At 47.3% G+C, this 20037-nt stretch overlaps 3 protein-coding genes across 8 annotated transcripts in view; 1 reads left to right on the top strand and 2 right to left on the bottom strand.

Annotated features, from left to right (window-relative positions):
* LOC120909855 (zinc finger protein 436-like) overlaps nt 1-20037 on the top strand; it is an 865309-nt gene that overhangs the window by 389011 nt on the left and 456261 nt on the right. The window lies entirely within an intron of this gene.
* Nucleotides 1-20037, bottom strand: part of LOC120909904 (zinc finger protein OZF-like) — a 43128-nt gene that overhangs the window by 14087 nt on the left and 9004 nt on the right. The window contains exon 3 of the mRNA XM_040321706.1: nt 15572-15721. Coding sequence (XP_040177640.1) covers nt 15572-15721 — 150 coding nt within the window. The remainder of the gene's footprint in view (nt 1-15571; nt 15722-20037) is intronic.
* The window catches only part of LOC120909932 (zinc finger protein 239-like), a 350937-nt gene continuing 336185 nt past the window's right edge, over nt 5286-20037 (bottom strand). The window contains exons 5-8 of the mRNA XM_040321749.1: nt 15123-15485; nt 14927-15029; nt 13552-13647; nt 5286-6401 (exon numbers count right to left, since the gene is read on the bottom strand). Of these exons, the coding sequence (XP_040177683.1) occupies nt 5521-6401; nt 13552-13647; nt 14927-14975 (1026 nt within the window). The 5' untranslated portion in view covers nt 14976-15029; nt 15123-15485 and the 3' untranslated portion in view covers nt 5286-5520. The remainder of the gene's footprint in view (nt 6402-13551; nt 13648-14926; nt 15030-15122; nt 15486-20037) is intronic.

Genomic DNA, 20037 nt, shown 5'->3' with positions numbered 1-20037 from the left:
GAGGCAAGCACTGGATTCACAAAGCACTTGCTCCCACTCGCTGTTAAAGATACGCTGAAATTCAGACAAAGAAAAAAAAATTTAGAAGGGAAATTGAAGGAAAAAGGTAAGTGAACCAACAATGCACGAGCTTAAAGGAACCTATTTAGAAATTAAAAAACAAACCTTTACAACCCCTTTAACCACTTAAGGACCGCCTCCTGCAGATATACATCGGCAGAATGGCACGGCTGGGCACAAGCACGTACCTGTAAGTCCTCTTTAAGTGCCCAGCCGTATGTCGCGGGAGCGCACCTGCGACCCGGTCCGAAGCTCCGTGCCCGCGGGACCCGCGATCAGTCCCTGGAGCTGAAGACCGGGGAGAGCTGTGTGTAAATGTGTCAAAATTGTCCGAAGTGTCCGCCATAATGTCGCAGTCACGAAAAAAAAACACTGATCACCACCATTAGTAGTAAAAAAATTTTTTTTTATAAAAATGCAATAAAACTATTTTGTAAACGCTATAAATTTTGCGCAAACCAAATCGATAAACGCTTATTGCGATTTTTTAAACCAAAAATAGATAGAAGAATACGTATCGGCCTAAACTGAGGAAAAAAAAAAATAATGTTTTATATATTTTTTGAGGATATTTATTATAGAAAAAAGTAAAAAATATAGAATTTTTTTTCAAAATTGTCGCTCTATTTTTGTTTATAGCGCAAAAAATAAAAACCGCAGAGGTGATCAAATACCACCAAAAGAAAGCTCTATTTGTGGGAAAAAAAGGACGCCAATTTTGTTTGGGAGCCACATCGCACGACCGCGCAATTGTCAGTTAAAGCGACGCTTCGGACCGTTCTCATCGGATGGACTGATCGTGTGTACAGGGCCTTACCTATCAAAGCATTTCTTCAGTACTGCCTACGACTCTCCTCCTCTTCTTTTCCCCTTTCCTTAGGGGACCCCCATGGTTCTGTCCTCAGACCTTGTCTATTCTCGATCTACACCATGACTTCCAATACTATTTTAATGCTAATGACACCCAAAACCTACAGTATCTCTTCACTCATCACCTCACGCCTTCTGTCTCCTCTTGCATTACTAACTGATAGGGCTGCAACGGATCACAGGTGATCCGTGATCTGAACGGGTCACCCCCTTCGGATCGGCACACACTGTGATCCGCGGATTGCCGCGGCTCCGGAGCTAGGCCGAAGCCGCGGCCTTTCCTAAAGTTATGGCCGCGGCCTACCTCCGGAGCCATGACTATAACGTTAGGAAAGGCCGCGGCTTCGACCTAGCTCCGGAGCCACGGCAATAACATTAGGAAAGGCCGCGGCTTCGGCCTGGCTCCAGAGCCGCGGCCATCTTGGTACACCTGGCAGCAGCCCTCCTCCTCTGTTTACACCCACAGAGGAGGAGGAGCCCGCACTCGGACACACCGCTGAATGAATGGAAGTGACTCTGGAACAGAAGTGACTCTGTACTACCTGAGGGGGGGGGGCTGTCTTACCTGAGAGGGGGGCTGTCTTGCCTGAGGGGGGGTGCTGTCTTGCCTGAGGGGGATGTGGATATTACAGTGGGGGGGTATGTGGATATTACAGTGGGGGGGATGTGGATATTACAGTGGGGGGGGGGATGTGGATATAACTGACATATCACTATGATTGTCACACCACTTCCTAAAACTAAATATTTCTTAAACTGAGCTCATAATTTACCCCCATCAATATTATTATCAGTCCCACCCCTCTTGCCAGGGTGCTAGGTGTAATCCTTGATTCTAACCTGTCCTTTCAGCCTCAAATCAAATCATTGCCCAACTCTTTCAGGCTTCACCTTTGTAACATTTTCAAAATACACTACCTTCTTAACCAATGACAGCGCCAAGTTACTCCTTCACACTCTTGTTATCTCTTGACTATTGCAACTCCATCCTCATTAGCCTACCTCTACACAGTCAATCCCCCATTCAGTCGATCATGAATCTACTTTACCAACTGCTCAGCGTCTGCCCATCGCTTCACTAGCTTCTGACTGCCCAACGAATATAATTCCAAACTCTGACAACAACATACAAAGCCATTCAATCTACTTCACCAATCTTGTCTCAAAGTATCACCCAAACTGTCCTCTTCACTCCTCCGAATACCTACTTCTCTCTAGCTTTCTTATCACCTCCTATCATTCTCGCATCCAGGACTTCCCCAGAGTCTCCTCCATCCTCTGAAACTCCCTACCCCAATCTCTCTGGCCGTCTCCTACTCCATCCACCTTTAGGCAATCCCTGAAAACTCACTTCTCAAGGAAGTCTATCCTGCCTCCAACTAAGAAATTACTTTCCACATCAGCTCATCCCTCACAGTTATTCCATTTTGTACCACTTCTCCTTCCCATTAGATTGTAAACTCTCATAAGCAGCACCCTCCTACCACTCTTGTATTGAATTGTATTGTAACTGTAGTGTCTGCTTTTATATTGTAAGTCAGCCCTCAAAATTTACACTCGCCTGCTCGCATTTTGCGAGTGCATTTTGAGGGCTTGTGAGTGTGGGCTGCCTGGGAGCAGGGGGGGCAAGCAAGGAGCGAATATAGGGGAACTTGGGAAGAGAGAGAGGAGAGTCGCTGCCGCCGGAGGGGAACACAGCTATTGAATTGAAAGCTGTTATGTTCCCTGCGCTTTGAACAACCAGGCGGTGGTGGCAGCGGCGGCTCTCCTCTCTCTTACCCAGCACAGGTAGGCTGCGCTGGGGACACATGGCTCCAATGGGCACACATGGCTCCACTGGGGACACATGGCTCCACTGGGGACACCGGCTCCACTCTGGACACAGGCTGCACTGGAGACACAAATCTGCACTGGGGACACAAATCTGAACTGGGGACACAAATCTGAACTGGGGACACAAATCTGCACTGGGGACACAAATCTGAACTGGGGACACAAATCTGCACTGGGGACATGTGCCGCATTGGTAGACATGGCTGCATTTTTGGGCACGGATAAAGTTGTTGTTTTAGAACTTAATTCTGCATAAAACTTTTAAGTGCAATTTCATGAGATAATTTATGAGGGCGTGTCTAAGGGCGGGATTCGGGGCGGGACATGGTAGGGGTTGGGTGGGGCAACTGGTGGCGAGTAACCCTTGAGGCCTGGCTAGTAGCTCAGGACTTGAAATTTTGAGCCATGTTGTAAGTGCTATGCAAACTGATGGCACTATATAAATCCTGTATACCAACTTACCGTATTTATCACGGTATAACGCGCTCCCGCGTATACCGCGCACCCCCAAAGTGGCCCGAATTCCTGTGGAAAAAAAGTTTTTTTGTACTTACAGTTTTGGTGTCTTGCGCGGCGTTCATCGGCGGCCTCGTCGGGTCCGGCATCCTTCTGCGGCTTCGGGTGTCTTCTTCGGCGGGTCGGGTGTCCTCTTCGGCGGGTCCGGCGTCCTCCCCGCTCGTTTCCCGCCACGAGTTTTGAATACTGCGCCGGCATATACCGAGCGCAGTACACTTGTGTAACGTCGGGCAGGCTCGGCAACTGTCGCGCTGACGTCCTGTACGCTCAGGACGTCAGTGCGAGAGGCGCCGAGACTGCCCGAAGTTACACGAGTGTACTGCGCTCGGTATATGCCGGCGCAGTATTCAAAACTCGTGGCGGGAAAGCGGGTATCGGCGTATATCGCGCACCCACGATTTTGCCCTGATTTTCAGGGCAAAATAGTGCGCGGTATACGCCGATAAATACGGTAATCATTTTGACAGCTGTCCACATACTTTTGATCATATAGAGGTGTGATGGTTTTGCGTGGTCTCTTCTAAATTAAAAATCTCTCTGAGTTACATTGACAGCAGAGGATTATAGAAAAAACGAAGGCACAGCTTAGAACACGTTTTTAATAAATAAATAACTAAAATACACGTACATCTTTTTATATGCATGTAGTTCTGCATTAATCTTTTATGGCCTCTCTCTCTCTCTCCCACACAATACATGAAGACATTTCTCACATTCCAATAATTATTATGTTTTTGGTCCCGTATGAGTTCTATGCTGTAAGATAAAATACGTTTTTTGTACTCAATGTAAAATCCTTTTCTTTGGAGTCCATTGAGGGACACAGTAAGTGATTCGTCTTCCAGTTATACTGCCACCCTGAGGAGAACTGGGCAAAGCTTGGTCCTAAAAAATCTGTTTCCTCCTTACCCCGTCAAGACATACGTCCTGGGTTGTGAGTGATCTTAATCTTGCAGCATCGAGCATCTGTACCCAATGCAGGGCTGCCCTCGGGACTTCTGTTGTCACCTTTTTTCTAGCAAGTGTCGTTTTCAGCTTCATCTAATGCCAGCTTAAGGTTCTTCAGATGACTCTTGAGCTGCAGGAAGTCCCCAGAATTTTTTTTTTGTTGTACTGCCCACAGCTTAGTTGGGCCTGTTTTTAGTCATCCTCAAGGTGAAAGGCTTCCGGTGTCCCTCAATGGACTAAAATAAAATATAATTTTTTGTACTCATCGTAACATTCTTTCCTTGGAGTCCATTGAGTGACACAGGTACAAACCCTTCATGTTTTTGATCATGCTCTTAATACTGCTTTACTACAAAACTTTGGCATGTTGTCAGTGGCGTCACTAGGGTTGGTGTCACCCGGTGCGGTAAAACATGGTGTCACCCCCCCCCCTCTGTCTAGGCTGCCCAGCACCAAGCAGGCAGAGCACGGGGCGCACCCCAAACCAGCCCCTGTAAATGATAGTATAGGGCAGTATAGTGGCAGGTTATGGTAGTATAGAGTGGTATAGTGGCAGGTTGGTGTAGTGGGGTGGTATAGGACAGGTTAAGGTGGTATAGGGCATGTTGGGGAGATATAGGGTAGTTTGGGTGGTATAGGGCAAGTTAGGGTTGCATAGGGCAGGTTGGGGGTGGTATAGGGCAAGTTAGGGTGGTACAGGGCAGGTTGGTGTGGTATAGTGCAAGTTAGGGTGTCATAGGGCAAGTTGGGATGGCATGGGAAAGGTTGGGGTGGTACAGGGCAAGTTGGAGTGGTATAGGGCAAGTTATGGTGGCATAGGGCAGATTGGGGTGGTACAGGGCAAGTTAGGGTGGCACAGGGCAAGTTAGGGTGGCATGGGAAAGTTTTGGGTGGTACAGGGCTGTTTGGGGGGGTACAGGGCAGGCTGGGGAGGTATAGGGCTGTTTGGGTGGTACAGGGCAGGCTGGGGTGGCACAGAGCAGGCTGGGGTGGTACAGGGCAGGCTGGGCACGTCAGCTAAAAAAAAAACCAAAAAAACGGGATGGTGTCACCCCTCTAGCGGGTGTCACCCGGTGCGGACCGCACCCCCCTAGCAACGCCTCTGCATGTTGTTAGTGGACGAAGATATTTTGGGGCTTACCTACAGTTTTTTTGCTTGCCAATGTCCAATACTCTTGAGGACTGTAGTATTACCTGAGGATAAAAGGCTTCCAGCGTCTCTTAACGGATGAGAAAGCAAAACATGACCTTTGGTGACAAAATATTTCCCTCACTCGGAGCATGTATAAAGCTTCACCACTTGTGAGTTCTCTGGTGTTTAATAAGACTACCTGCCCTCGAAAAACGTTTCCCGCATTGTAAACATGAATACGGCTTCTCTCCAGTATGAAGCTTTTCATGGATTATAAGGTGTGATCGCCGAGAGAAACATTTCCCGCATTGTAAACATGAATACGGTTTCTCTCCGGTATGAAGTTTTTCATGGGTCATAAGGTGTGATTTCTGAGAGAAACATTTCCCGCATTGTATACATGAATACGGCTTCTCTCCGGTATGAAGCTTTTCATGGGTGATAAGGTGTGATCTCTGAGAGAAACATTTCCCACATTCTGAACATGAATACGGCTTCTCTCCTGTATGAATTCTCTGGTGCCTAGAAAGAGCGGAACTCGTGGTAAAACTTTTCCCACACTCTGAACATGAATAAGGCTTCTCCCCAGTTTGAGTTCTTGGATGTGAAAGAAGTGTTCCTAGCTCTGTAAAACACTTCCCCCATTCAGAACAGGGATAAGGCTTCTCCGCTGTGTGAATTCGTTGATGGAGGACAAAACATGACTTCTGCATAAAACATTTCCCACACACAGAACATATATAGGACTTCTCTGCTGTATGAATTTTCTGGTGAGAGATGAGCGTCGCTTCCTGGGCAAAAAATCGTCCGCATATGGAACATGAGAACATTTCATCCCCTTCATGATCTGTATGGTGGGGGACTGGAGGGTAGTGTTCAGAAAAGCTCCCCTCATGTGTAAAGGGATCATATGATAGATCTGCAGTGGAAAGTACTGGATAAGAGGTAATAGGATTTTCTTCTGAAGAATCCTCAGAGAGGCCATCATCTTCTATTTCACCATCTGGAGAGATAATAAATTTATGCCCAGTGTGTTGTCCATCTGAGGGAAAGGGAGATTGAAGGGGATAAGAACAGTTAAAGAGCCAGTACACATAAATTGCAGTATATGATCATATAAACAGGTTTTCGGTGACAATCATAAGGTAAAGTGGTGGGAATATTGTTTTTCTGCACACAAATAAATTCTTGTCCAGTAATCCAATCCCTGAATATGATTTGCGGTTCAAAAGTTGGCTTGTGTGCTCTTAGTGTACCAACAACCATACCCACTGTCTACAGGCCAGGTTATTGAAACATTGGTGACCACGTCCCCTTGCGACGAAACGTAGGGAGGCGACGTTCTGACGTCACCGCGCATATCGCTTGAACCCGGAAGATACAGGCGTTCGTTTTTAGAGCTGGCCGGCTTGTTTGTCTATTGCAGGGATATGCAATTAGCGGACCTCCAGCTGTTACAAAACTACAAGTCCCATCATGCCTCAGACTCTGGGTGTTATGCTTGTGGCTGTCAGAGTCTTGCTATGCCTCATGGGAATCGTAGTTCTGCAACAGCTGGAGGTCCGCTAATTGCATATCCCCGGTCTATTGGATGCCTTAACTGTTCTAACGTGATGTAAGTGCATGCCTTTTTTACTTCTAATAAATTGCGAGGATTTTACACTATGCGAGTCCCTCTTCTATTTGCATATACTTACCCTTGGTTGGCTGAGATGATTGATCGATTCTGAGAGCTCTGAGTTGGACAAACCTGTGGGAACACCTGTTTGAATCACATCATTACATGCTGTATCTGGTCTCCTTAAACAGAGACCAATAAAATTCGGTAAGAGGCAGTGTTTGTCTTTGGTGGAAGTGCCTTTCTCATCACCTTTCCTGGGATGTTTCATTTATCCTGCACTGGGGACATCTTTAATTTGAACCTTCTGCATGGTGGACTTTTGGCTCATTCATAAGACTTATTTATCTCAATTTTTTTTTTCTTTATGAGTTATATGTTTTTTCACCAAGGACTATATATATTTTTCACTAAGTATAGTCACATTTATCACAGCTCACTGCATACGTTGTCATTTAATTTGATTTACTGGTTTTGCAGATAGCTTGTCATATATATTAGCGTGATCTGCTTTTGGGCACAGATTGAGCCAGGAGATGGGGTACACATGTTGGATTGTTTTGGCGTGGACAGTGATTTACAGTATATTCCTTAATGCCTGCAAAGAATATTCTATGGCTCATTCCTATGCTTAGCCCTGACTAGTGACATGCTAATTGAGTCAGGGCCTGGAAGACATTCCATTATCCTTGTGTAAAGGTGGTTACACAGGTCTGCTCCCAGAACTCTAATTATGCATGCTAAATACTGTTTATGTGTGATAACACTGTCTACAGCCTATTGATGCTCAGAGGTGTGAATAGGTGTCAAGCTGTATGCAGAGACAAAACGTCTGCCTAGGGAACTCAGTGTGTGAAGGTGTTTTGTTTGTTATGCTGTTAATTAAGGAATGTTTAGTAATTAGCCTTAGTGTGTGATTAGGGGGGGTGGAGATCTCATTGTTGCTTTAATGCCTTGTACTGTATAAAAAGCTGAGAAGAAACCATTAAAGTATCATTACATTTGAAACCAGAAGCACAGAGCTGTGTGTCTCGTGTCTGGGGGGAATTCTTATGGATCGGGTCCTGTCGGTTGGAGTGTCGATAAGCTGTCGTGACTGGGATGTTAGGTCGTAAACGGTGGTGACCGTTACAGCCACGTACACACGGTCGGTCCATCCGATGAGAGTGGTCCGAAGGACCGTTTTCATCGGTTAACCGATGAAGTAGACTGATGGTCTGATGTGCCTACACACCATCAGTTCAAAAACCGATCGAGTCCAACGCGGTGAGGTAAAACACAACGACGTGCAGAGAAAAATGAAGTTCAATGCTTCCAAGCATGGGTCGACTTGATTCTGAGCATGCGCGGGTTTGGAACCGATGCTTTTGCGTACTAACCATCGGTTAGGCATCCATCGGTTGAATTTTAAAGCAAGTTCTACATTTTTGGACCGAAGGATAACTGACCGATGGGGCCCACACACAGTCGGTTTGGACCGATGAAACTGAACTTCAGTCCGTTTTCATCGGTTTTGTCCGATCGCGTGTACAGGGCCTAAGAGGATCGCATGACATCACTTTTATCTCAACTTTTTTTTTTCTAATTATTTTTTTTTTTGCAAAACAGAAAAAAGCAGATCCAAAATTGCTCATCAGCATTGTATATGCATCCACATGGTCAGATAAGCCATACAAACAATCCAAACAGAAAGTCAGCGTTAAAGGAACATACACGTCAAGGAACTAATTCCATAATATATATGTGTCTTCATGTGTTTTTTTTTTTAAAAATCAGCTCTGTGTAGAGCTGCTCATTCCCAGCTTTTTATACAAATTTTCACAAAGTTAGGAGAGAGTATAAACAGTCAAGAGGAAAAAAGAAGGGGGGGGGGGGAGAAAAAAATGGGGAAGGGGCTGGGAGGGTGGTAGGGGTAGGGACAGGAGGTGAGGGGAATGGAGATCTTAAGGCCTCGTACAGACGACCGGATCTATCCGCTGGGATTGATCCGCGGATCAGTTCCAGCAGATAGATCCGGTCGTGTGTACGGCCTAGCGGACATTTCCCCGCGGATTAAAATCCGGCCGATCGATTTCAAGCGGATAAAAATTTCTTAGCATGCCAAGAAATCTATCCGCTTGAATCGTGTCCAGCGGATTGATCCGGTCGTCTGTACAGACTCACCGGATCAATCCATCCGCTCCCATGCGTCGAATCATTAGCATGCGTGGAAGTACTTACCTTCCAGCGTCGCGCACGTTGCCGCATCATCGTCGCGGCGACGGTGCGACACGTCACCGCGGATGTATTCCGCGCGGGTTTCGATCTGATGGTGTGTACAGCCATCAGATCCAAATCCGCCAGAGGATTTATCCGCTGGAAACGGTCCGGCGGACTGGTTCCAGCGGATATCCTCTGGTGTGTACGAGGCCTAAGTATTGCGATGGCACATCACACAGACAGTATGCAGATGGTAACGTCCGTTGGGTTGGTTAGAAACTGAACAGGGCTTTCCCCTCATTGGAAAAGACAAACATATTCCACAGTCTCCATATCTTGGAGTACGTTTTGTGTGTATGTATTTTGTACCATTAATATCAAATCTTCCATTTTGTTGTCAAATCTTCCACTTTTTGAAGCCAGCAGCTGATAGTAGGAGAATGCGGGTTTATCCAATTCAAAAAGGTATACAAAATTTGGCAGCATTTAGCAGGTGACGTATTATGCACTTTTTATAGATTTTCTCTGGCATGGACGAAACGTGCAATAAAAAAAAAAATCTGTGAACTCTTGAGTAATCCTCCGTACCTCTTTCCAGTAGTGTTACATTTTAGGGCAAGACCACAAAAATGTGCTGTAGCGTTCCCTTTCCCTCCTGGCATCTCCAGCAGCGATCTGCGGTGTTAGGGTAGAATTTATGTAAGAGGTATGGTGTACGTTACCACCTCGTTAGAATTTCAAAATTGGTTTTCTGGGTTTCTGTGCAAATGGACGATTTAAAGGGGAGTTCCACCCACAATTTCACTTTTGAAATATAAATACCCCTGTAATACACAAGCTTAATGTATTCTAGTAAAGTTAGTCTGTAAACTGAGGTCCGTTTTGTTAGGTTGTTACAGCATTTAAATAGTTTATAATCTAGAAATAGACCGTGGCCATCTTAAGTGTGGGCATCATGAAGCCAGACTGTATGACTTCCTGGATTTCAGCTTTGCATATTTCGCACATGCTCAGTGCACAAGCAATGTAATAGGTTTCAGTCAGGTTTGCAAGGACTACTGGGAAACATGATGCCTATCCCAGAAACCCTTGCAAATAGCCTAGGCAAATAAGGAGGAGGAAGTAATGAAGGACTACAAAATAAAGGTATTTACAAGCAACAAATTAAATAAAAAAATTGTCCATTCTGAACACTATGAGATTAGAGCATGCAGCACAGACAAACATAAAAAAATGGGTGGAACTCCACTTTAAGAGAGAATCTAATGATGTTTTGTTTTCTGTTTTATCGTAAAAGTGTGCCATAGATCTGTTTCCCACAGAGCAGATCTGGTTGTTCAATAGGAGAGATCAATAGGTTGTAGGTCTTGGAGAGGACTCTTGGTAGGGTTTCCTTCCTCAGAGAAATATTCCATAAAGGTGGTAAAATTGTGGCGGAAGCCTCTAGGGCAGGGGTGTCAAACTCAATTTTATCGTGGGCCGCATCAGCATTATGATTGCCCTCAAAAGGGCCGGTTGTATCTGTAAGATTAGATGCCCAGCGCATCCCCTCCCCGTATATTAGATGTCAAGCGCCACCCCACCATCAGAAGTTGAGTCTCCCACTCTCCCTTACATCACAGTGCACCCCACTTTCTCTAGGCTGCTGCTGGGAAGAAACGATGCATTGCTTGAAAGCATAAAGTAAGGGTCTGGAGTAGGACCAGACACTGCAGGAGAGGTGCGAGGGCCACATGAAATGGCCTGGAGGGCCGGATTCGGCCCGCGGGCCTTGTGTTCGACACCTATGCTTTAGGGATTGGTAGAGAAAGTAGATAGTGGTGTAACTGGAAAGCACTTCAGAAGGTAAGGCGGAAGGGGCATGTAGCTGCCATTAAAGATGCAATGGAGGGCCATTTTCCATCCAACAGAAAGTGAGGCGCTTGGTGACGACCGGTTTGATGCAAGTTCCGGAATGCTTGATCTTATAGTCCTGGTAAAAATTGGAGGTTTCCCAATACTGAGAATAGGGAAGAGTCTTGCGTGGGTAGGGAAGCTTGTGAGAAAAGTTGCAAACAGATATGTAAGGCGAGTCCCATTATGGGATGTAACTTTAGTGTACGTAGTATATTATTGTAACACCATGGGGCTCCCAGCAGTGGTATGTCCGTTTGAGCTTGTTCAATTTTTTGCCCAAAGCTTGGTTGCACAATGACAACGCCAGTTGATAAATCTACTGAGATGAGTAGCGTGATAGTATTTCATCATATCAGGAACTGTGAGGCCACGACACAGTTTGGGTAGTGAGAGTTGCCGAGGGGGGATGCAAGGGTGTTTATGTGCCCAAATAAACTTGAGAAAAAGATAATAGACAAAATTGCGAAAAATTATAAAGGTATCACAAATCGGCAAAGCTTGAAAGAGGTAAAGAAATTTCCTTAGGATGCACATCTTAAAGCGGGGGTTCACCTTAAAACATCTATATACCGTTACTTCCAGCATACTGCTGACATCAACAGTATGCTGGATTTTTTTTTTTCCCGCTGTACTTTTCTTTTCACCCGGCTTCCGGGTTCTCGCTCCCCCGGGGAGTAGGTGTTCCTAAGACGAGGTATGGTTGATTGACGTGCGGGTAAAGCGCGTCACGCCTTCTGAAAATATCCAAGATGGGACTCAGCACTTTATGGCGCCTGCACAGTCAGCTCTACACGGCAGGCGCCGTATAGCGCCGTAAAGAGCAGAGTCCCCGTCGGATATTTTCGGAAGGCGATGACGTGCTTTACCCGCACGTCAATCGTCTCCTGGGAGGATCAACACTCACTCCCAGGAGACATTGCGCAGAGCTCCCCGTCGGGAAAAAGGAGCGACACGCCCACTCCCCGCAAGGAAGAAGACCCGGAAGTGAGTAAAATGCGCGATTTATTAAACTCAGGGTGCACCTTGTACTGAGGTCCACACCCTCTAATGCCAGATCCTTAGTGTTTCCTAAAAGCTCCCACAATGTATTTCTGAATGAGGTGTGCGGCTTTGGGGTAAGTGGGCGCTTAGCCTAAAACTGGGCCCTTTAATTATCTAGCTCTGCCTATGGTCCAGCAGTTCCCTGGGCACACCAATATCGGTGAGCATTACCAAAGCTACTCGTATGCACTCTTAAGGCTGCATTCACATCTAGACGGACGAAATCGCGGCGTTTTGTCGCCGCAAATCGCGGTAAAAATAGCGGCGTTTTGTACCGCGATTTGCGGCGACAAAACGCCGGTATTGTCCGCCTAGATGTGCCCCAAGATGACCCCCTCTATGGAGATGATTGCCATCTCCTAGCCGAACGCTCGAAGACGCCTGAAAAAAAGGTCCGGGACCTTTTTTCACGCGGCAGGCGACAGGCGTCCGGCGTTCGGCGTGGAGATGTGAACCATCTCCATAGAGGGACATCTGTTTTCAGCCCTCTGGCGGCAGCGGTGTAGCGCTACAGGCGTAAAAACGCCTAGGTGTGAATGGGGTCTAAAACATAATTTTTCCTGCCTTAAAGGGGTTGTAAAGGTACAATTTTTTCCCCCCCCCTAAATAGCTTCCTTTACCTTAGTGCAGTCCTCCTTCACTTACCTCATCCTTTCATTTTGCTTTTAAATGTCCTTATTTCTTCTGAGAAATCCTCACTTCCTGTTCTTCTGTCTGTAACTCCACACAGTAATGCAAGGCTTTCTCCCTGGTGTGGAGTGTCGTGCTCGCCCCCTCCCTTGGACTACAGGAGAGTCAGGACGCTCTCTATGTTGCAGATAGAGAAAGGAGCTGTGTGTTAGTGGGCGTCCTGACTCTCCCGTAGTCCAAGGCAGGGGGCGAACACGATACTCCACACCAGGGAGAAAGCCTTGCATTACTGTGTGGAGTTACAGACAGAAGAACAGGAAGTGAGGATTTCTCAGAAGAAATAAGGACATTTAAAAGCAAAATGGAAGGATGAGGTAAGTGAAGGAGGACTGCACTAAGGTAAAGGAAGCTATTTAGGGGGAAAAAAATTGTACCTTTACAACTCCTTGCCCTCACCCTCTTGATAGTAGCTAAAAGAGAGAAGTGGATGAACTTTGGTAAACATTATAACATGTAAGGAGAACATTTATTGACCTCTCGATTTCGCCTGCCATGCTGGAAACTGGAACAGCTCCCTCTACTAAAAACTACAAAAGTAATTTCAAATAATAAGCAGGGGGGGGGCCTTTAGGTCTCGTTCCATCTTCTGCTCGGGTCTAAAAAAAAAGACCAAACCACATGTCCCATAGTTCAGGCTCTAAGGAACAGGGGTTATTTTTAAACAAAACATTAAGTAGAAGGTTTCAAGAGGTCATATAGGATAATATGTGATTTTTTATTTATTTTTTATTTGGTGTTAATTACTCACCTGTGCTGATCTCTACAGGAACGTCCTCCTCTTTAATCCTCACATGGCCATCTTCCTCTTCCTTACCATTGACATCTATCTGAGTGGCTCTGGTGTCTGTGAATAGAGAAGAGAGTGAAGCCCCCTGTACTGAGATGTATGAGAGACCCCAGAGAGTGTGTGTGGGGGAGGGGCGAGACTGGTCACGTCTCTTGGCTGGTAACTAGGGTTGTCCCGATACCACTTTTTTGAGACCGAGTGCAAGTACCGATACTTTTTTTCAAGTACTTGCTGATACCGAATATCGATACTTTTTTTTAATGTCATGTGACAGTGGCATTTTTTTTTTTACAGTGATTTTTTTTTCTTTTTGGGGGGGGAGTGGATTGTCAGTGTGTTTTTTTTTTATATATATATTTATTGCAATTTTTTTTTTTTTAATCTGCCCTGTTGGGGGTCCTTGGAGAGATATAAGGGGTCTTAACAGACCTCTGACATCTCCCCTTTAAGACAGAGAAAGGCACTAAGGACACAGATTCCCCAGTCCCTTTCTCTGCAGCCTCAGCTGAAATGAATAGAGAAGCTTCTCTCCAATAATAAACTGAAGCATCGTAAACACAGGTTACGATGCTCAGTGATCACTGACTCTGTTCATTCTTAAAAGGTAGGAGCCAGGTTTAGCGGCTCCTACCTCCGCTCTTCATCCTGACAGATTGAGGGTGGAGAGCTGCATGGACGGGGGGAGAAGTCAGCTTGGCGGCACGGAACATGGGGGACAAGGCGGCAAGGAGCACAAGGCGGCACGAAGCACGGGGGACAAGGCGGCGCAAAGCACGGGGGACAAGGCGGCGCAAAGCACGGGGGACAAGGCGGCGCAAAGCACGGGGGACAAGGCGGCGCAAAGCACGGGGGACAAGGCGGCGCAAAGCACGGGGGACAAGGCGGCGCAAAGCACGGGGGACAAGGCGGCGCAAAGCACGGGGGACAAGGCGGCGCAAAGCACGGGGGACAAGGCGGCGCAAAGCACGGGGGACAAGGCGGCGCAAAGCACGGTGGACAAGGTGGCGCAAAGCACGGGGGACAAGGCGGCACGGAGCACGGGGGACAAGGCAGCGTGGAGTACGGGGACAAGGCAGCGTGGAGCACAAGTACTCTGGGAAATGCTCGGTATGGATACCGATACTAGTATCGGTATCGGGACATCCCTACTGGTAACACACAATGACATGATGTGAGGAGGAGAGCCGGAGTCTAATAGAGGCTGATGGCTCCTGACTCCCCCATTGGGCACATACTGTCTCCCCACTACTGAGGAGGGGGGAGAAAAAGAGATTGTTGTAGTGACTGAACAAGGAGGATCTGGGACTCTTCTCTGGATTTACTATTTATTACTCACCTGTGCTGATCTCTGAAGGAACGTCCTCCTTACATGGATCATCACTCATCACATACAGATCCTCGTCTTCATCTTTTACTTCAAACTGAAGCACATTTTCACCCTTAAAATACAAAATAAAACATAATAGTATGTGATTCACTAAGTAAAAATCCAACTGATGTAGACTTTTGCCAAGAACTTCTGTTCCATCTACCTGATCCTCCTGGGGGTCCTCCTGATCCTCCTGAGGGATCTCCTGATGTTCCTGTGTGGAGTCCCGGGAATACAGAGGACGGGGACATCTCTCTGGGGAATTTCTGTTTCTGGATCCATCTGTAGGAAACACACACTGGCTGAATACATTGTTTCTATGTCTTTATATCAGAGGATGTGTATCTAGGGGGATCCTCAATACTCTTCTCTCCTTTACAAGAAATGGAAGTCTCCTCTTACCCGGTGATGTGAGGGGCGGCCGCTTCTCCATCATGACGTCCTTGTAGAGATCCTTGTGTCCTTCTATATACTCCCACTCCTCCATGGAGAAAGGCACATTGCTAATTGGACATCTTATAGGAACCTGACACACACAATGATACCGTCACCATCCAGACACATCCCTTGTCTGTTACTGGATAATGTCCCAGAATTCCCGGCACCGCTCACCTCTCCTGTCAGCAGCTCAATGATCTCGCTGGTGACTTCTTCAACCTTCTTATTATTCTTTTTCGGAGATTGAGATGGAGGGTCTGCACTGAGGCTCTTCTTCATGTTGGTTGCAACCAAACCATTCGATAACTTGAAGGCTATATAATTCTATAGTTGAAGCACAAACATATAGTTATAACACCATAAACATTTTAAATGCTTTAAAATTTCTCTGGTTAAAGTCTGTGATGTCTTGTGGCCTGTCAGAATCCTCCTCGCCTCTCCGGTCAGGTCTATGTTGTCTCAACCACTTGCCGACCGCCTACCACATATTTACTGCGGCAGGTCGGCTCTCTTGTGTAAAATCACGTACCTGTCATTTCGTGTAATAGCCACTGATTGGACACAGGGAATTCTAATCTGTGGGTCTGGCAGACTCGATGTCTGCCCGCCACCCGCCATTGTTCCCGAGGGAGGCAGAACCACGACATTAACAAGGCAGATCACCGGTCTGACAGGGGAGAAGATGGAGATCTTATGTTCCTGCTATGCAGGAACACGGATCTCTGTCTTCACCCAGTCAGAGCAACCCCCACACAGTTAGCAAGCACCCCCTAGGGACACATTTAACCCTTTGATCGCCCCTGATGTGGACATTGCAGTGGGGGAGATGTGGACATTGCAGTGGGGGAGATGTGGACATTACAGTGGGGGAGATGTGGACATTACAGTGGGGGAGATGTGGACATTGCAGTGGGGGAGATGTGGACATTGCAGTGGGGGGAGATGTGGACATTGCAGTGGGGGGAGATGTGGACATTGCAGTGGGGGGAGATGTGGACATTGCAGTGGGGGAGATGTGGACATTACAGTGGGAGAGATGGGGGGAGATGTGGACATTGCAGTGGGGGAGATGTGGACATTGCAGTGGGGGAGATGTGGACATTGCAGTGGGGGAGATGGGGGGAGATGTGGACATTGCAGTGGGGGAGATGTGGACATTGCAGTGGGGGAGATGTGGACATTGCAGTGGGGGGGGGGAGATGTGGAAATTACAGTGGTTGGGAGATGTGGACATTACAGTGGGGGGGAGATGTGGACATTACAGTGGGGGGGGGGGGAGATGTGGACATTGCAGTGGGGGGAGATGTGGACATTGCAGTGGGGGAGATGTGGACATTGCAGTGGGGGAGATGTAGACATTACAGTGGGGGGAGATGTGGACATTACAGTGGGGGGAGATGTGGACATTACAGTGGTTGGGGGATGTGGACATTACAGTGGGGGGAGATGTGGACATTACAGTGGGGGGAGATGTGGATATTACAGTGGGGACTATATATGGTGGTGATCCGAAAAATTATCCGATTCGTGGCTCTGATCCGAGGAACGATTCGAATCGTTCTGAGTTTTTTGATCCGTTGCACCTCTAGAGATAAGAGTGATGTCATGTGACCTCCCAGAATCCTCTTCATCTCTCCGGTCAGGTCTGTGTTTTATTCATAGAGATAAGAGTGATGTCATGTGACCTCACAGAATCCTCCTCACCTCTCCGGTCAGGTCTGTATTTTATTAATAGAGATAAGAGTGATGTCATGTGACCTCACAGAATCCTCCTCACCTCTCCGGTCAGCTCTGTGTTTTATTAACCAGTTCCCGACCACCGCATGTACATATACGTCCACAATATGGCACGTACAGGCACATGGGCGTATAGGTACGTCCCCGCCTTACCTCGGTTCGGGGGTCCGATCGGGACCCCCTCCGGTACATGCGGCGGCCGGGAACGGTGTACGGGAGGTCCGGGAGGAGGGGGCGGCTACTGGTTTCCAGCCGTCCCCTCTCGATCTCCCTCGGCGAATCGGATTGCAGCAGAGCCCTCCCTGCCTGTGTAACTGTAAACACAGGCAGGGAGGAAGTGACGTTTTCTCCCCTCTGGCGGTCTTTTCGTTTGATTCCAGAGGAGAGAAGACGTCAGTACTGTGAGTTGCACCAACAGCACACTGACACAGCACACATAGGCACATAACCCCCCCCGATCACCCCCCCAGCACCCCCAGATCACCCCCTGTCACAGTGTCACTGATTGCAGTGATCATTTATTTTCTGATCACTGCTTTTAGTGTCAGTGTGACAGAAAAAAGTGTCAGGGCAGTTAGGTTTAGGCCCCTTTAGGTCCAGGGTAGCCCCCTACCCCCCCCCCAATAAAGGTTTAACCCCTGATTGCCCCTAAAGTTAACCCTTTCACCCCTATTGCCAGTGTCACTAAGCGATCGGTTTCTGATCGCTGCATTAGTGTCACTGTTGCCGCTAGGCAGTTAGTTTTTTTTGAGGTTCGCCGCCAGGTTTATATAGCGTTAGGTACCCCCATAAATAAAGGTTTTAACCCCTGATTGCCCCTAGAGTTAACCCTTTCACCCCTATTGCCAGTGTCACTAAGCGATCGGTTTCTGATCGCTGTATTAGTGTCACTGTTGCCGCTAGGCAGTTAGTTTTTTTTGAGGTTCGCCGCCAGGTTTATATAGCGTTAGGTACCCCCATAAATAAAGGTTTTAACCCCTGATTGCCCCTAGAGTTAACCCTTTCACCCCTATTGCCAGTGTCACTAAGCGATCGGTTTCTGATCGCTGTATTAGTGTCACTGTTGCCGCTAGGCAGTTAGTTTTTTTTGAGGTTCGCCGCCAGGTTTATATAGCGTTAGGTACCCCCATAAATAAAGGTTTTAACCCCTGATTGCCCCTAGAGTTAACCCTTTCACCACTGATCACTGTATAAGTGTCACTGGTGACGTGGTTAGCCAGTTAGTTATTTAGTTATTTTAGGTTCGCCACCAGGTTTTTAGAAAGCGTTAGGTACCCCCATATATTACCGAATAAAGGTTTTAACCCCCTGATTGCCCCCTAGTTAACCCTTTCACCAGTGATCACCGTATAAGTGTTACGGTTGACGCTGGTTGGTTAGTTTGCTGTTTATAGCATCAGAGCACCCGCCGTATATAACCCAATAGGTTTAACCCCCTGATCACCCGGCGGGTGATATAAATTTAATTTTAGCGCCAGTCAGGGTCTGCGTCACCCCAGGCAGCGTTAGGTTAGAGCCAGTACCGCTTACACCCACTCGCTAAGCATACACCCCCCTTAGTGGTATAGGATCTGAACGGATCGATACCTGATCTGATCAGATCTATACTAGCGTACCCAGCAGTTTAGGGTACCCAAAAACGCATTGTTAGCGGAATCAGCCCAGATACCCGCTAGCACCTGCGTTTTCCCCCTCTGCCCAGCCCAACCCACCCAAGTGCAGTATCGATCGATCACTGTCACTTACAAAACACAAGACACATAACTGCAGCGTTCGCAGAGACAGGCCTGATCCCTGCGATCGCTTACAGTTTTTTTTGAAGCGTTTTCTACATTTGCTTTTCTATAGTCAGGTGCTTTTTTTACCTGTGAATCCTTACCATTGTACCACTAAATTTAGAGTCCAAAATGGCAAACCGAAGGTACAATGATAAGCAGGCCTTGGAGTTCATGTGCATGTCAGATAGTGAAGAGGAGGAGGTCACGCATCTGACAGATTCTGGCTCAGAATATGAACCCATTTACGACAGCGGCTCCATGTCAGATAGCTCGCACGACGAAGTTGAGGTCCCTGCTAAGGCCAGGCGTACCCGATCCCATTCTGATGTTGTTGAGCAGCAAGAACCGCAGGACCCTCGTATGGAGCAGAGATCCAGTACTAGCGCCGCTATTCCTTCTGGTGAATTGGCAAGCACCAGCGGCCTAGTACACCCTGGTCGTTTATCCAGCACTGCAGTAACACTTGGTGACGTGGCGAGTCCCATAAGTGCAGTTGAAGCTGGCGATGTGGCAAGCACAAGTAGTGTCCCGCTGCCACCAAGAAAAAGACAGAGACAGGCCCGTCGTGCCCATAGTGCCCTTCCTGTAGAATTTGCCTATCCTGATTGGGTCCCCACCACTTCTACAGCACCTGTACTTCCCCCATTCACTGGCCAACCCGGTATTCAGGTGGATACAGCGAACTTTATGTCACTTGATTTTTATTCGCTGTATTTCACGGAAGATCTCTATAGATCTATTGTGGACCAGACCAATTTATATGCTGGTACTTACATCGCCGCTAACCCCCAGTCTCGCCTTGCCAAAGAATGGAAACCTCTCGAGGTTTCCGAATTTAAGACCTTTCTGGGCCTTACCCTCAACATGGGCATACACAAATTTCCGTCATTGCGGATGTATTGGTCCACACATCCCATTGACCATATGTACATTTTCTCTGCTCACATGGCCAGGAGACGATACGAGGCGATCCTGCGGTTCCTGCATTTCAGTGACAATGCACTTTGTCGTCCACGTGGAGACCCTGAATTTGACCGGCTCTACAAAATTCGGCCCCTCGTAAACCATTTCAACGAACGTTTTGCAGCCTTGTTTAATCCCCAGCAGGTTGTATGCGTTGATGAG

This window comes from Rana temporaria, chromosome 8 (assembly GCF_905171775.1).
Source record: "Rana temporaria chromosome 8, aRanTem1.1, whole genome shotgun sequence".
Taxonomy (NCBI): domain Eukaryota; kingdom Metazoa; phylum Chordata; class Amphibia; order Anura; family Ranidae; genus Rana; species Rana temporaria.
This window is presented reverse-complemented; position numbering and strand designations above follow the sequence as displayed.